Here is a 17,359-nt window from a genome sequence, read left to right on the forward strand (position 1 = left end):
TTGGGGTCTTCTGTGGAAAAATATTTTCAGCTGATTTAAAAACTATATGTATATGCCTACTGTATGTGCTAGTTGGATAGGTTTCTTAGTTGAACAGCTGGTCAGAATGTGGCAATGCTACAGCTCCTCATTTACACTGGGCTTTGAGCAGCTCTGCTGCTGAACAATGGTCTCAAGAATCTGGATCTGCTCTGCAGGGTAGGTTGCTTTTTCTTGGAGTGTCTGGTCATGCTGTGAAGCTTTGCGCTGGAGACTCTAACTGGGATTGGAGCATCCAGCTGCCAGTTTGTTCCAGTGGGCTTTGGAAAGTGGTTTGCTGTGAACAGCTGTGAGCATGTAAACTGTGATTTAATCTGTAATTTTTTCACACTAGCACCAAAAAAAAAACCAACAAAAAAAGCCAACCCAAATAGAATACAAGAAAATAAATAAAAAAAAAAATCACAAAAAAAAACCAAAACAAAACAAAACAAAAAAAAAACAAAAAACAGTGAAGGAGAAATTGAAAGCAGTGTTGAACAATAACTGACTTCTCTGATTTAAGCCTTACATAATTGGTGACTAAAATTGCTGTCTTTTTCTTTTTTTGTTAAGTACATGATAAGCATCTGAAAGCTTTGTTTAGTTTCTGGATTTTTTTTCGATTACTAGCAATTAAGATCAGTTACACTTCTTTTAAAACTCCTTAACCTTTCTATCACAAGATATAATTTTAGAATGAGGTCACATTCTGTGCATAACCACAACTTATTGTTTCAACCTGACATTAAAACAAAATAAAGACTGCTGCTAGTAAGAGCAAGCAATTACAACTTTGTTATTACAGCCATTAAAATGCATTGAACAGCAAGTGCTCTAGAAATGTTTTCATCAGAGAAAAGAGTTAGAAATGTGACAAAGTGACAGTTATCTTTGTCTTGGGTCATCCATTGCATCAGTATAAAGTGTTCCAGTTTTCCATTTAAAATACACATAAACCTTAAACTGTTTATTTCCATTTAAAATACACATAAACCTTAAACTGAACAAGAACAAAAATCTCTTTTACAAAAGATTTTCATATTGATATAAACATTCATTTTATGGATGTTTTTTAATATTAATGAATGAGGGGCATGTAAATAATTTTAAAGCAATTAGTGGGCATTATGGTTTTTTTTTGAAGATCAACTGCCATTTTTTTTCCTAAAGGTTATCAACTTTATTAGGTTCAAATGCTAAATGTGAAAAATGCTTGTATAATCTTCAAAATTAGCTCAGGTCTTTTACACTGCCTTCATTTTTTTAGTCTTTTTAATCAAATAGCTTCCAACATATGATCTGTTTCTATAATAGTAAGTAGAATTAATAAATTAGGTTTTCTAGCATTAGAATCCTAACTTCCATATCTAATAATGTAGAAAATATATCTACAATAATAATAGCAATAGCAATAAAAGTATACTTTTAGGATCTTACAAATATACTAATTTTAAGCTAAACCTTAGTGGAGAATTTGTGTCTATTCCATGCCCAGAATTTGCATATATTTTTATATAAAAAATAATTAAAATACTTCCAATTTCTTTTTTCACAAAAAAAGAGTTAGGGGAATTTGTTATGCTTTTACTCATAATTAGTGTGTGAAATTAGATAATTGTAATTAAGCTTATCTGGGCTTTTCTGCTTTTAAAAAATCTAAGTAATTAGACTAGTGGTGCGCATTAATGTGCGTTTCATGTATTTTTTTGTGTTACAATTAAGTCCATTAGAATTCAGCATGCAGAAATTAAATATTAAAATAGTGATTTAGGAAAAATATTTTTCAAAATATATCCTTCAGTGTTTACTCCAGAATCCAGGCTTTTATTTTCAGGAAATTATGGCTGAATTTTCAAATTTGCATTTATAATATTAAATGTGTGAGATACTTTAAGGACTGGGATATTTAATTCTATGATTTTACCCAGAATTTGCAACTCTTTCACATTTATTTCTTGACTTTTTGGTCCAGAGCTTGTCCCACACACATACCATCAGTATGGTGTTGTCAGGATCCTAAAACAAGCTGGAGCTGCTTGTTGCTGACCTTGCACTGTGGAGCCTTGCTGCTCCTGGAACCCTGGCTTGGCAACTGGGCTAGCACAAGCAGCTGCGTGTGCCATTGGCGATGTTTGGAGAGGCAGGCATCCCGCTACATCATCCGTGGGATCCCTCAGCATGCTCCTTCCCTTGGATTTCTGGTATTTACAATGGTTTTAGAAGTGGGACATGTTATAAAATAGGAACATGGTGCTAGCTAATGTTTTTTAGATGTGCGCTGCTCCTCTAAAGTGCAAGGTAGTACATGTGGAGTATGTATCATCTGAGTGTGGTCCCTGGGAGGCTGAATGGTAAAACAAGAATAAAAAATGATTTTATAAGGAAGAGTTATCATCTTTAATATTAAGCTTGTTTGAAGACCGACTGTTTGGGAATGGGTCTTGACATTTCATGACTGATTTTCAGCGCAGTAGATGTTAGATACTGTGAATTGTATCATTGTGCTGCATTTGAAAATAATGAGTTTTACCTCCAGAGGGAATGTATCCAGCAAAATAATCATCTATGTTAAGAACCAGCTAATGATTTTGTAATTTGGTATTTTCATAGTGATTTAGTGTGAAGTTCAGCTGCCTAAATTTAGGCATCTAGTACCACTTGAGACACCATGGGGCTTGTGAGACATCTTCTGGGGCTGCTGGCTGTGACTCAGCCCTGGTGCTCTGCAAAGCAGGAGCCATCCATGCAGCTGTGAACCGGTGGGAAGCAGGAGCTTTCCCTCACCAGGCTCCAATGTTGCAATCATTTAATGTTATTTCTTCAGTGCCCCTAATCTTAAGTCTGCCAAATTTCACATCACTTTATTTATGGCAGTATGGAATGTGAAAAGTATTTCAAGATGAGTTGCTACATATTGTTAAAAAACACTTCTTGCCTAGATGGAAATTGATCTGGCTAAAGGTGAAGCACAACACAAAGAAGCAATTCTTAAAGTCAAGGAAGAAGCAAGAGTGGAACTAGACATTGAGAGACAAAAGCAGCAAGAACTGATTGCAAAATATCAGAGAGATCATGAAGAGCTCCAGAAGAAGGTGTGTAACACTCATGAGAAAAGTTTTGTGGCAGTAGATAATATAAACAATTGAAAAATGACATGTGAAGTAATAAAACCTTCTTTAGTCCTTTTTCTAGATGATACAAGATTTTTTTCAAACCTTTGTACATGGCATATATTTCTTTGGTTTTTTTTCTTGTTTTTTTTTTAAGTTACATACAGAAATTGAAAATTTTACCTATAACCTTGGTTTCAAAAGATTTCTTGAAAATTCTGGAAAAATAAAATCAAAGAAATTTGATGAAATATATTGTTATTTAAAATGTGTTACATAGTGTTTTATGGAGCTGAAAGTAATAGTTTGGCATAGTTCACTTTACAAATATTTGACTGTGATTTTAAAACCCGGACGAAATACTTGCAGTAAAGAAATTAAGTTTTCCCACTTTTACCTCTATTTCTCTGTTTGATTTTGGACATACTACTTAATATCTCTGGTCTGAGTGAGTTTTGATCCATTTATGGCTCTTTGATATCCTTTGAGGGTATAATGTAAATTCAAAGCAATTTTTGTTTTTGTCTCTGAGGACACCTATGTTTGCATTTCTACTTTATCTCCTGAGATCAACATTTGTCTGACACTTAATTCTACATATTGAAAGATATCCCTTGAATGTAATTTTTGTTTAATCTAATGCAGATTCCAGGTTTAATATCCAGTGCTACCAACAGCTTAAGGATGGAGACAGAAATTCTTGAAAAGAAGCTACAAGATGCCCAGATCAAACTTACAGAGAAAGATGAAGAGAAGGAAAAAGAAATTGAGAGCCTTAAAAGACTAATTACTGAACTTGAATTTCAGCTGTCGATGGAAAAGAACAATAATGAATCATTTCTGGATAGTATGAGAAAAGAAATTAAACACAAGTCAGGTGAACTGGAAAAATTAAACCAGGAGAGGACACAGCTGATTCACAATCTGAGTCAAGTTCAAAAAGAGGTAGGAACATGACCAAGGAAACGCTTTGCTGTTTTTACTTGGACATGTGATTTCTAAAATCATTCGAAGTATCTGTATTTCAGACCCTGTTAATGTGCTGATTTAAAAACCATTGAAGTTAAACTATTTATAAAACAAGTCCATCACAATTTCAGAAATATAATTTATCACAATATATGTGAAATTTTAAGTGCCTGCTGAATTAAATGTAGTGGTTTATTTAAAATATATATATATTTCTCAGGTCCTGCAAGACATTTATTTCTTAATCTCTAGCCTCACATCACGCTATGTAAACATGAGTCAACAATAGTGTTCTTCATGTTTTTAAAGTAAAAGATGTGGACATTTTTCATTCTTAGAATGAAACAACAGCAATCTTTCCAGTAATCCTGCTTATTTTGGAAATCATTTGTAAGAAAAACTTCCGTATGATCAATACAGTTCTGAATGGCATCTGGGGCAGAGTCTGAATTGTCTAATGTGTGTGCGTCCTGCGTGCTAATAGGGATGTGTTCCACCTCCCACCAGTAAAGACGCTTTCTCTTACACAGGAATGCATGAAAAAGAATCAAAAGTGAAGAGAAGCTTGATTGATGGATATTCTTATCACAATCATTTGCTGAATATCTGTAATATAATGGGAAGAAAGCAGAGAACTGCACTGCTCTATGAGAACTGTGAAAACAGTGAAGTCAGGGACTGTAGATAAGATTAGACTGGAATGTCCAAAGTAAGTGGCAGGGAAAAAAAAAAAAGGTAAACAGTGAAAATAAAACTCTTCAAAATTAATTTAGGGCTTGGGTTGATATTTATTTATTCCTTGAAAAAGTTTCAGAAACACTGTTAATGAAATTACAGTGATATAGAGTGAATGTAGGTACATCCTGTCCTGTACCTATGGAAAAGGCTCTTGGAAAGGCACGTGCTCTTCAAGTATTGGTCAGGAATTTCAGCAGAGTAAGGAACACACTGTTATCCTTCATCATGAGATTCCCTGGCTCTGCTTATCTTCATTATGCATCTATTTCATCCTCTTAGCACTGAAGAGGTTTAGATAGAAAAGTTTGTGTCCATGCAATGAGGTTGTGCATGACTGAGGGTGGTCTCTGTATGACTTGATCATCACTCTCTGCTGGAGACTGCCTTGGTGGTTGTTTCCCTTTCATTCTCATGAACCTCCTGGTGTCAGCAACAATTGCTTGCTTAGAAGAACAAAAAAGTGTTTATTTTCTCTTTGTGTTAGTACTTTCAGTAGTTCTGATTTTTATGACTCAATTTAGTGATGTTGTCCCTTGTGCTTTGTTTGCTTTTTTTCAGCTGGAAAATTAATTTTTCAGGAAAATTTAACATCACAAATAAGATCCACACAATACAGAAATTTGTGGACTTCTGTAATACTGCAACAGTTTTAGTTGTGTGCTTAAGGCCCAGTACCAGTCACTTACCATTTAGGTACTGGGAATCAAAGTGTACAGTTTGTGAAAACCACTGGACTGAAAACCATTCATCCCAATGATATGAGAAATAATAATCAATAAAGAACGCCATCACAAAAATGGGTGCACAATTATTTAAACTACAGAGGAGGATAACTTCTTGGACATCTTATCATAGCAAAGTGGCGTAGTAGCACTTGACCTCTGTCTGTTGCTTTTTTCTTTCCAAGAGCAGAATTCCCAGTTTCCCCCTCGCTGGAGGACAGGCAGGATATCAGAAGTAACTTCTGATAACTTGCCTCATATTTTCCACTGTCTCCTGAGGGAATGAAGGGTGTGTAAATGCTGATATATGTCCTTTGAGTGACTTTCAGAAAAACCAAGATATGGGGAAGCGTTGAAGGATTTGGGTGCATCATTACCCTCCAGCTACCCCTGTCTTAAGCCCAAGGAGATGAATAGGCCCAGCTTTTGACTAATGGCATTTTGTAAAGCCAGTGTTTGTTTCTGTTTGCAGAACACTCTTCTCCAGGAAACAGTGCGCAGAGAGTGTGAGGAACGCTATGAGCTGACTGCAGCTTTGACTCAAGCCAGGGAACAAGTACTGGAACTAAAAAAACTCAGTGGAAATTTCCCACTATCGCTCTGTTCCCTGGCTCAGGGCAGCCTAACCTCCTCTGCTGCCCTGCTCACTGATTATGGACAGAAAAGCCGCTCTAGCCGCAGCACTGGGAAGGAAATCAATCTCTCTGGACAGTTTGGTATTTCAAGAGCTGCGAAGGCACCCACCTCCGGTAAGCGTAACAGCAGCAGCAGTGTGTGCTTGCCAGCTCTAACCCCACCACATCCTCCAAGAGGGAGGGCAGCTTCGCTCAGCGAGCCCAGGAGCAGGATCTCTGCAGTTATAAGACAACTGAGCTAGCTCTGGCAGCTACATATGCACGCATAGGGCATGGGAAACCATTCCAGTGCATCAAATGGCTGTTTACTCATGGACCCCAGGGTCAACTCTTAGCCGATGCAATTCATGCATTTCTACAAGTTAAAATTAATTTTTTATATATTTTTATTGCAGTAATGTTTCTTTGTTCATCACATATTAAAGTAATTAAATGCTACCTACGCTTCAAGATGAGGAAAATAAGAAAGAAAAAATACTGTCTCTCCAAAAGCAACACATCTTCAATAGGTGTAGTTAAATTATTGGCCAATTTAAATTCCTGTTTTCCCAAACCACTTTGTTAGAATTTTCCTATTTTGTGTGTTCTCCTGTTTAACTTAACTGCTTGTTTCTGGTGTAAAAATGTGATTTGTTTGGTTAGAATCAGATTTTTGCAATTATTTAATTGAATAGTGTTGTATTTGCAAATAATTATGCTTAGGTCAGTGAAACTTTCTAGTTGTGTAGTATGTATCATTCAGTCTGAAATCTGGGAAATCCACATGCTGAGTAGACTAGTCATTGGCAGAGACATATGGGCAAGTCTTCAAGCTGTGCTAATTAACAAGGAGTGGAAGATTTAACACGTTTCATCCAAAAGACATTTGCCTCTTTAATCAGAAAAGTGTCTTTATGTTAAGCGTAACTTCTTGCTTCAAAGGGTTCTCTGTAAAATTGTTAGACAGGAGGATCAGTATCTTTATTTTACTCCTTGATACGTGGAACCATGGTTTGTTTTGGAGCCCAGACAAGGCTTGGTCATCTTTGTTCACGTGCAGAGGCTGCAGAAGTAGCTGCTTTTTGAACAAGGCAGCTCTGCTGCTGGAGCAGTTTGACAGTGTGGAGCATAGAGTGGACTGAGTGAAGCAGTGATGGGTGACTCAGTCAGTCTGAGATTTCACTTACTGTGTTACCAGATACTCAAGTGTTTTGGTCAGATAAGCCCAAACAGCCAGTTTGCTGATAGTAACCAGTTTTGGCAACAGCCCAGCAGTGATTGGACAAGGAAAGGTGATGAAGCAGGCCCAGATCAGCCTGGCAAGTCTCTTGGGCAGAAGTAGACCTACCACATTAGACCCAGCTCAGGCAGGAGGAAGGAGCTGGAGCTGAGCTCCTCGGCACATCGCAGTGGCACAGGGGTATGAGCCCTAGGCACAGAGATGCTGGTGGCCCTGCTCCATTGAAAGACCACCATTCATCTTCTGAGACCATCAGCTCTGACTTGGACAGAAACTTTGTGGAAGGTAAGTTAGAGGGCAACTTTTTGGAGACTATCAGAGTGTGCACATGAGCAGTTGGAGAACTGAAATTGTCTGCTCCTGTTTAGGTGTGGGGACTGGGCTTGCTCTTCCCTTGGAGTTGTGGAGTTGCTTCTTCATAGGGCACTTGTAAACCCAGATATGTTTAGAATCGCATCATGAACCTTGACCTTCTTGTTATTTCTGAGTGATGAGATAGTCCTGTATGTGACAAAATGACAGCAGTAGGCCACATCTTCAATGCTAGAGAAAATCAGAGAATTGGTAAATCCAATGACATGACAGGAAATACATTTTATTCAGTAAAATCAGTGGAAGGAACATCAATTTTAGATTTACCCTCTGGAGCTTGATTTAAAAACATGCTCTATCTTGGTTTCTGTTCCCACTGAAATCATCAGTCAGCCTTACCTGATTTCAGAGGCAGCATCCACTGAAATCATCCTCTATTCACAAATTCCAAAGCAACAAAATTATAAAAGTTGTTCTGGTAGCTTCTGCTGCACAGGGATACTCTGCAGGGACCTGGAAGATTGAATGGACTTGAACAGACCTCAGAAGAAACTGGTAGCAAGAACCAGTTGATTGGGGTATGTTAGAATCAAACACAAATACAGTCCCCAGGAGAGTGTAGACTCCGGTTGGTGGAGGTCAGAGTCTGGCAGTTTGGCTTTCCTCATTCAGCAGGATCTTGGTGGTTGCTGTGACTAAGGCCTGCTTGCCTTCTCTGTTGCAAAACAGGCCGTCTGTATCTTCTAACTGGAGCATGTGCCAATAGGCTGTATCCTCCATGGGTATCCTCAGTGGAGGCTTGCCCAGTTTACTAAAGCAGAATTATGCTCAATTGGCCAGTGGCAACAGTGAGTCTTAAGCCCAACCAAGATACCTGGCCAGCAGTGGAAGCTGTCTACAGGATCTGCTGGCTTTGCTCAGATACTTGTATTTTTCTTAAGGATGTTGAAAATTTGTAATGTCAAAAGATGTGAAAACAATTTCACTGAAACACAAGCCTCAGGAAATTCATTTTTTCAGCAATCCCACAAATGCAGAATAAAGGTGATGGGAAGCAGTCCCAAAGGTCTGCTTGGAGTATGGCTGGACGGTGCCCTGCTCTGGTCAGTGGTGAAGTTGATTTTTGCTTAGAAAAGATGCTGACGTCTTTGAGCTTGAAAATTGTTATCCCACTGTCCACCCACAGCCTTCCTGTGCTGAAGTAACAGATTTTCATTGAGGTGGTTCTTAAAATTTATTGCTCTATGATGTAGATTTTTCATAACATTTTTAGATGAACATTGGTTGCATTTTCCAGCCTTACAAGAGAAATTATATAAATCCACTAACTGCTGTTACATAATGTTACGCCCTTCTGCAGCTATGGACCAGGAGTCACAGTGAGCCCTTTGGTAGCTGATGTCGTAGTGTGGAGTTTAATACTGGAATATTTCTGTCAAAGAAAAGGTGGGACCTTTACCTGTGGACTGTTTTGCTTCCTGAGATCACCAGGATGCAGTAATGTCTCTGTGCTTACAACAAAGCCAGAGCATGGGTGTGGAAAGCTACAGAGTATTCCAGCTGTTCCTTCCCTTGTGCAGCTGTGGCTGCACAAACAGGTCAGACTTCAAATTTGGGCTCCTCCGACTGCTTCAGTGTTTCTGTTCTGTAGCAGCAGCAATAGCAAAGGATGACGCCGTGGTCAAAAGTTGCAAAGTGAGGAATAGCACATAAAATAATGAGAGCAGTCACAGAAATAATGTTTCTAGCATGAAGGAGTATATAAATCATGGATCCAGACTTAAGTCAGGAACAAATATTTCCCTTACTTCCCCTCCCTCACAGTAACACAGAATTCCTGCTGCTAAGCAATAAACAAAATATATGAATGTCAGGAAACTTTACCAGCTTTTAAAACCAAATAAATTTCACGTAGTCAAGGAAAGTTTAGAGAGTATTTCTTGTAATGGGATGAAACACAACAGCAAAAAATACCACGAAGAATGTGGACACCTAATTATATCCCCACATATCCAGGAAATAAAACTTCCTGGAGGCAATATATCTTGCAGAATTGGTGTCATTTATGAATGTTTTTTTTTTTGTATGCTGGACCTTGCACTGTAGGACTCATGGCACAAGGGAATGCTTAAAAATATCTCCAAGCTCGAAACAAATCTGCCTCTGTGGGGTACAGGGTGGCTGGCACCTGCACCCCACATCCTGCAGAGGCAGGATGGCTGGCTGGAGGCAGCAAGCCATTCTCTCGCCTCTCAAGGTTACAAGAAAACATCCCATGGCAATGAGCTGTCTTGTTCTTGCCTGATGCAAAGGTTTCTGTTTCTTCTTGACAGAGCTGATATTTTTGCCTGATCAAGAATAGTAGCTTGTACAGTCCTAAACCTTTCCATAAAGCATTAATCCCACTAAGAGGCTCTGCCTGTTTGCATTCAATGCACTAACATACTGTGCTACTACCAAATTTATCCATTTATTTTTATCCACCAGTCTTCATTTCCAGAGCAGTTTCAAATATTCAGTGTTGTACTATTAACTGGAGAGAATCTACACACCATAGCTGAACACATCATTATTTGGAGGAAGCAGAAATGGTTCAGGCTGCCATTGCACTGGTGGGTTTGTGATGGGAAAAGGAGACGGACAAGGGCAGAAGGACAGGACCTCTCCTGGGTCATTGGCACCATCAGTGCTCAGAGCTGTTCCTTGGCTTCATCTTAAAAAGAACTTGCTGGTTCACTGTGAAAGAGGAGCAGAAACTAACAGGAAAGACTGATGAAGTACCTGTGTATAGCCTGGACTCCCAGGAGATTGGGACCCATAGCAGAGCGGAAAGCTGAGTTCTTGGGCTGCACTAGAAGCACCTGGCCCATAGACTCCATGGGCTGCCCTGGGGAAGCTGAATCTAACTGGAGTCAAAGAGAATCGGAGTCCACAGTACCTGCAGCAAGAGCCAGGTATGTAATTTCAAGCACATGTCCCAGGTGCAAATCAATGGCTCTGGACAAGAAATGGTGTGTATCCAGCCTGTGGGGTGCTCGGGTGGGAGAGCCTGGACTTTCCCTAGGCATGCTGCCTGTCCCACTGGAGCACGAATCAAATTTAAAGCAGTTGGTCTATACTACATTATGGGTCTGTGCTTTTCCACTGAAAGCTGCATAAAATTTCTGGGTTTTCCACAGACATTAGTACAGAAAGGGTCAAATCCTTGTCTGGTGACGTGGAGTTGTCTTGCTGCTCCTTTGACAGGAGATTAACTTATTGCTTGCCATATGTATCAAAGTGCTTGCCATCTGTATCATAGATATAAGTGCTTGCCATATGTATCAAACTTTTATTCCTAATAGGATATTACAAACTAAAGCAGTGATGTGCCTCATGTATTAAAAATTATAAACACATCTTTAACTGAGTTGGTGTGTATGATCTGGGATCCCAGTCTGTGGCTTGCATATGGAGTTTTTCCACAGGGAAAGAAATTCGACTTCAGAAAAATGCGTCTTAGTATCTTAGCAGCATTAAGAGTATATGAAAATAGAAACTGGAGCCAGACCCAGTGCCATATATTATTAAAATGTACTAATCAGGGGAAATAAAAAAGAGAGATCTTCTTGTCATTTAAAGAAACAGTTGTGCTGCAAGATATTATTTGCTCTAAAGTCTTGATTTGGCTCTCAGTGTTTTATAACTAGTTTCCTTTAAAGCTTGCAGTATGCTGCAGAAGCACTGTGCTTTTTTAATACAAAAGAAAGAACAGAAGAAGGCATTTGGTGAAATTTCCTTTCTCAGACAAAACCCACACATCTTTATTTTTAGTTATTTAAAATGGGGACTTACTTACATGATGAAAATGTGATGTTTGAATTTTGTGTTTAATTGTTATAGGTGGTTAAGTGTATTCTACTGAAGAAAGAGTAAACACCGTACACAGCCGTAATGGTGTGAAACAATATAGCCAAATATGCTTAGCACTTATGTGGGGTTTTGTCGTCCTTGAAGCAAAGTACAAATTAATTTTGATAGGATAATTAAAAGGGTACTGCAAAATATTAATGCTGAAGAGATTTTAACCCCGGAAATATAATTTGTGTGATGGAAACTACAAGCATCTGGCATTGCACTGTGACTGTTCCCAGATAATGAGAAAAATCTTCCAGGCAAGCATGGCCAGTTTCCGCAGATTATTTTTGCTTGTCTCTCCAAAGATACCCTCCATCCTCTGAACCACTGCGCAACCACTGTTCCCTCCTTGCAGTTTTCCATCTGGAGCCATGAATGTGTGGTGAATTAAGGTCAGTGCCAGGATGTGACTGTATTTCTTCCCAGTAAACCGAAGGACAATCACTGAGCAGCTTCCCGAAACAACACCTTCTGTTCTACTTAAGTGGATCCTGTTGCTTTGTAACAGTGTGGCAAAACCGAGTAAGAGTTCCAACAGCACGTCACTGGCAAAAAAAAGTGTTACCCTGAGGTTAACTGGCTAATGTCACTCCCAGCAACGTGTTACAGTTTGCTTTACACCAGTTTATACGGACAGTCCTTCACAGTGTGCTTCCCATGGAGAAGTCCAGAAAAGCATATTTAGAACTCTAAAAAAATTTTGCTTTAAAAAAACATGAAGAGAAAAAGTGTTTACAATGTGTGTTATACCATATCCCTGCACCTTCTGTGAGACAGCCCTTGTGCGCTCCACAGCTCTTGTCCACTGAAGGAGGCTTCAGTGCTTTGTCTGGTACAACAGCAGTTCACATCTCTCTGAAGGATACTTCAAAGAGCTTCTTGATGTAAATTGCTGTGTCCAAGAAGTGAGTCATGGCTGTGAATCTCTGTGGCAGGGAAGCCTTTGCTGCCTTTGATACCTTGTAGCATTCTGCAGGGACACAAGGGTTTGCTCTGGAGCAGCAAACTCCTTGGGGCTTGGCACAAGGGCTGGAGGATCCAGAGCAGAATTGAAGGACAGGTGGGAGCCAAGGCAGGGAGTCAGGGCTAAGCTGGAATAAAGGCTCAGGTGTCCATTAGAAGTGGAGAAGGGCTTGGAGGGAGCATCTTGCAAACTTACGTTGTTTATGAGACTTGGATTTTACCAGGGTGTGGATTGCACTGTGCACATCACCTTCATTCTTTGCCTTTTTACTGTGGAGTTGTACATGATGACCCTCTGCATAGACTGTAAATTGCAGGTCTTTCTTACACTGCTGGCCCATCACACCATGGAGCTGCTGTATATTCACCTGCTTGTCATACTGCAGGCTGTAGCAAGTGACATTTTGCAGTGCAGTACTGGTCTGTGTGCAGGACGGCTCTGGAATACAGCAAACAGAGAGGAAAAAAAAGTGGTTTGTTGTCATAGAATCTTATAATGGTCTGGCCTGAAATGGACTTTAGACAATCGAGTTCCAGCCCCCTCCCATGGACAGGGACACCTTCCACTAGACCAGGTTGTTCAAAGCCCTGACCAACCTGGCCTCGAACACTGCCAGGGATGGGGCAGCCACAGCTTCTCTGGGTGACTTGTGCCAGCGCCTCACCACCCTCACAGGGAAGGATTCCTAATACTTAATCTAAATCTCCCCTCTGGCAGGTTAAAGCCATTTCCCCTTGTCCTGTCCCTACAGGCTCCTGTACAAAGCCCCTCTTCAGCTTTCTTGTCAGCCCTTTTAGGTATTGGAAGGCTGCTCTAAGGTCTCCCCAGAGTCTTCTCTTCCCAGGCTGAACAAGCTCAGCTGTCTCAGCCTGTCTTCATAGAAGAGGTGCTCCAGGCCTCTGAGCATTTTTATTTTCCCTACACAACCATCTTTCTGCTTGTGAAATGTCAGCATAATCCCATGTCCACAGGTCCTGAATAAACAGATAGTCTACTTGGGGTTTTATTTATCCTCTATTCACTGTCACACAATAACAAAATTAGGAATAAAATGGACATGCTAATGCAGAAGCTGTTTCAGTAGTGCAGCTTAGCTAATTGCACTAGAAACTGTCACTGGGTCAGGTCTGAGCACTGTAACAGCCTCTTCAATAAATAAATTATTATATTTTTGTGTGAGTCATAACCTAACATACTAGAGAATAAAAAAGTAGCCCCAAATCACACTGCAGGTGCCATCTAATTCTTACTTTCCTCTTACCCATGCTTGTTCTTTTAATAGGTTGTAAAGTGATGGAGTCATGCTGATTGCTCTGAAAGCTTGTGTAATTTTTATATCTTCTAAAAAAAAATTGATCTCTAAATGTCAGGAACGTGTAGGTGATGACACAAAGCCCTTTTAGCCTATGAAACTCCGGTTTTGCTGCTTTCTCAAACCCACAGATTTACAGGAAATGGTTTGGTTTGGGGCCCCCCTATTTCCAAAAAAATTTACTGGTTTTCAAGTTGATAGGATATCCTGGTTTAACATTAAAGATATGTTTTATTCAGCTTGGAATTCAATTAGTGATGTAATTATAGTAAAATCCGATTAGTCCTCGGAAAGTTTCACTTTTGTTTTCTTATTTGTGGAAACCTTAAACTTTTCCAGGGCTGGAAAGCAATACCTTGTGAGACTCAGTGATAAAAACCCGAGTTGGCCATCGCACATGATGCAGAGCATTGCACATGGTCAGTGTGGAAAGAGCAACAGACACTTCAGGTGCACACCCTCATGTCAATGCTGAGGGGTATGCATGCTGGCTACAGCTGGAAGTGCTTCAAAGCTCCTGAATTCATTGATGTAAGAGTTAAAGAACAATTTGGTATAAATAGGAAGTTGATTGCTGTGGACTCACCAGCTGCAGTCAGTGGAGTGTAAAAGGTCTTTAATGATGCAAACAACTTTTGGGCAAAGTACAAAAGAAGATAATTAAGCAGTTAGGTCAGGAGGCATGGCAAGGATACCTTTGTAAGAGTTCCCTTCAGGGGCTGGTTTGGAAGCTGCTTGCTCTAGGCACAAGCACAGACAACCTGAAGTCCAGCCCTTTTAAATACCCATTATAAAGCCAAAATCAAAACCAAAATTGGGAATAAATAGGTTATTAGCACCAGGTTTTTTACATCTTTTTGCTTAGGCTGTAATTTATTCAAGATGCCATGCTAAGATCCTGAGAGAGTTTAAATTCAGATGTGGTGAAAAGCGCAGGTGATGTGAGGTGTGCTCCAAGGAGTAGAGGGTTTCAAAGGGGACTTTGAGGTTACTGACCAGCCTGGACAGGGCTGGTCTTAAACAACATTCAAAGTGAAACTGGATGTCCTGACACAGCCAGAGGTAGGTCTCCTCAAGTGACACCTTGGCACAAAGCTTTGATATGCAGAATTACAGCTTGTGAGACCACATCTGCAGGGATGAGTGGGCCTGACACAAAATGATGTCTCCATTATAGTGGTATGGTATTTTGTCAAAACAGCCCAATAGTTTGACGAGTCTGAAAAGGGGAATCAGCCAAGAGCTGGGGGTGACCTTGCAGGAATGCCTGTGGAAGCCGCTTTATCCCAGGTTTCTGTCTTTAGCCACAGCAGGACGTGTTCAGTACTTATTTAGGTTTTAAACAGCAGGCAGGGACAGTCCAGATTCTGAGCCCGTCCCATGGGTGTGAGACAGAGGCTTGGTCTGAAGCTTTGGAGGTCATAGTGTTCTCCTCTGCTTGTTGCTGAGTCAGGGGGGAAATCTTTGCTGTCTGGCTGAACCCTGGCTGGTGGGACTGCAGGCAGGTTTCATGCTAAGTGAGCCCCAGGCAATACAGATGCCTGTGTATTTTAGTTTGTTTGTGGTTTTTTTTTAAGTAAACTGGCACATTTGATCGAGGGGGTGAACGCAGCAACATCTGCCCCAGGCTGGAGACACCCTGCAAAAAAGCTTTGGAAAATATGACCATCACTAACTCCAGAGGTGTTTCCAGTGCCCTGCTGGCTCACAGAAAGAAGTGTGCTTTGTCCCCTCCTCTTTGCCCGACATCTCAGTTGGTGCCATGAACAGACTGTGGACTTTGGGTACATGTCACCATCCATCTGTGCCCTTGGTGAGGAAGAAATGAAGTTAGCAAGCACTGTTTGCTGACACTGGTATGTGGTTTTGTTAGCCCATGCCAGGCTTTGCTGTGAGCTGGGAAGGCCTGAGTACTCCCATTGCACTGTTCGATCTGTGATTCACCTGTCCCAGACCTGGGGCCAGCATCGCCACCAGAGCTGGTGGAGGCTCCACCAGCTCTGCTGCAGACACTGAAAGGTTGGTGTAGTTGCTTACTGCAGCTATGGCTATTGATAAGTATTTTGTACGTGGGCATTCCAGGTGTTGGCTAAGCAAAACAGTTCCTAAGTGGTTAAATTGCTGTAGCAGGTCAGTTGGTGGTGGTTGTACCTTGATACCTGCAAGGTGAAGGACCCTAGGTTATCTGGGGCTGGGCAGTGAAATTGGGAAGCTGTGTCTTGCTGTCATTATTTCTCTTTTCCTTTTTCTTTGAGTGCGGCACAGACAGTGCAGTCGCAAAGGATTAATGTAAGCAGGTCACCTCTCCACCCTCCTCCTCCTCTCCCTGTCACTCTGCCACGAGTCACCATCTTCTGCCTCCTTTGGTCCATCCTTCCCAGCAGGTTTGTCAGCTCCCAAGTGGACACCCCACACACGCACAGGGGTCTCTATAGGGTGAAGCTGTATATGTGGGGTGCACTCTCTATAGGGTGAGCTGTGGGATCTCAGGGGAGGATGCAGTGTAGGGCCCCTCCAGAGCCCACTGCCTGCCCAGTCCAGGGACGGGGCAGGTGTTACTGAACAATGCAGAAGTTAATTGCCATTTCAGGATGCCCTCAGGAGGACACAACTCTTGGCCAGAGCATCTGGTAGTCCCCCCCATGTAGGGCGGTGGGGTATTGGTGCTGCTAGGCCAGGCATTCCCAATCCCTGCACTGTCCCTGCCCACCTGCTGCCAGCTCCAGGGCAGGATTGTAATGCCGGAGTCACTGTGGTCTGTGGAGTTGTTTGATGAGCAATAATAGGAAATACGTGGCTTTATAATATATGTGAGGATGGTGGGTATTTCTGGCTTCTGCAGGCTCTGCAGTCCTTGCTCAGTCATGCACCACCTACCATGATGCAGGCGTGCAGCTTTACCCCTGAATAATTTGAAGCCAAGTTTCTGATGTTTTTAATGTAAAACTAATTGATCATTCAGGGCACAGCATTCAGCTGATGCGTGAGTGTCCCCTGGTTTTGAAAGCACCCCAACCCACACCTTTGTTTTACAAAGGTAAGACTTTAAAATGAAACCCACATATTTCCAGTTTAATTAGGACAGGAAGTTGGAAGTAGGTTATGTGAGTGACATGTTCATTTAATTTGCATAGAACCAGAAACTGTGTCCCATGAGTGTCACCAGACCTCTATGTGTGATGAAGACCATTCCCTTGGTTTCCTCATCAATTATAGCAGTTCAGGCTACTGAATTTCTTTTAGCTAATTTATGTGGGTTTCATCTCTTCTACAACCACCATACTATGCTCGTGGCTTTAGTTCATATACTTAGAGGTTTTCTGGATTTGTCTGAACGAGGCACAGGCTGAAGACAGTTTGTCCAAGATGTCTTTGTGTCCACTTCTCTAAGCACCAGGCACCACACTGCCTTCTTTTATGTGGGATGTACCTGAAGATCAGAAGTACTCACACACTTTGG

At 41.0% G+C, this 17,359-nt stretch overlaps 1 protein-coding gene and 1 long non-coding RNA gene across 7 annotated transcripts in view; both read left to right on the forward strand.

Annotated features, from left to right (window-relative positions):
• LEKR1 (leucine, glutamate and lysine rich 1) overlaps positions 1-11,124 on the forward strand; it is a 63,135-nt gene extending 52,011 nt beyond the window's left edge. For all 6 annotated transcript variants that reach the window (XM_062603053.1, XM_062603055.1, XM_062603057.1 and 3 more), the window contains 3 exons: positions 2,961-3,113; positions 3,777-4,076; positions 6,033-11,124. In XM_062603053.1, the coding sequence (XP_062459037.1) occupies positions 2,961-3,113; positions 3,777-4,076; positions 6,033-6,437 (858 nt within the window). In that variant the 3' untranslated portion in view covers positions 6,438-11,124. The remainder of the gene's footprint in view (positions 1-2,960; positions 3,114-3,776; positions 4,077-6,032) is intronic.
• Positions 11,125-12,452: 1,328 nt separating this feature from the next.
• Positions 12,453-17,139, forward strand: LOC134155665 (uncharacterized). Its single transcript, XR_009961667.1, has 3 exons — positions 12,453-12,528; positions 14,239-15,755; positions 16,155-17,139. It is a non-coding gene; the product is annotated as an uncharacterized LOC134155665 (long non-coding RNA).
• The last annotated feature ends 220 nt before the right edge of the window (positions 17,140-17,359 follow it).

This window comes from Pezoporus occidentalis, unplaced genomic scaffold, assembly GCF_034315485.1.
Source record: "Pezoporus occidentalis ecotype Australia unplaced genomic scaffold, CSIRO_AGI_Poc_V1 ctg8, whole genome shotgun sequence".
NCBI lineage: Eukaryota > Metazoa > Chordata > Aves > Psittaciformes > Psittacidae > Pezoporus > Pezoporus occidentalis.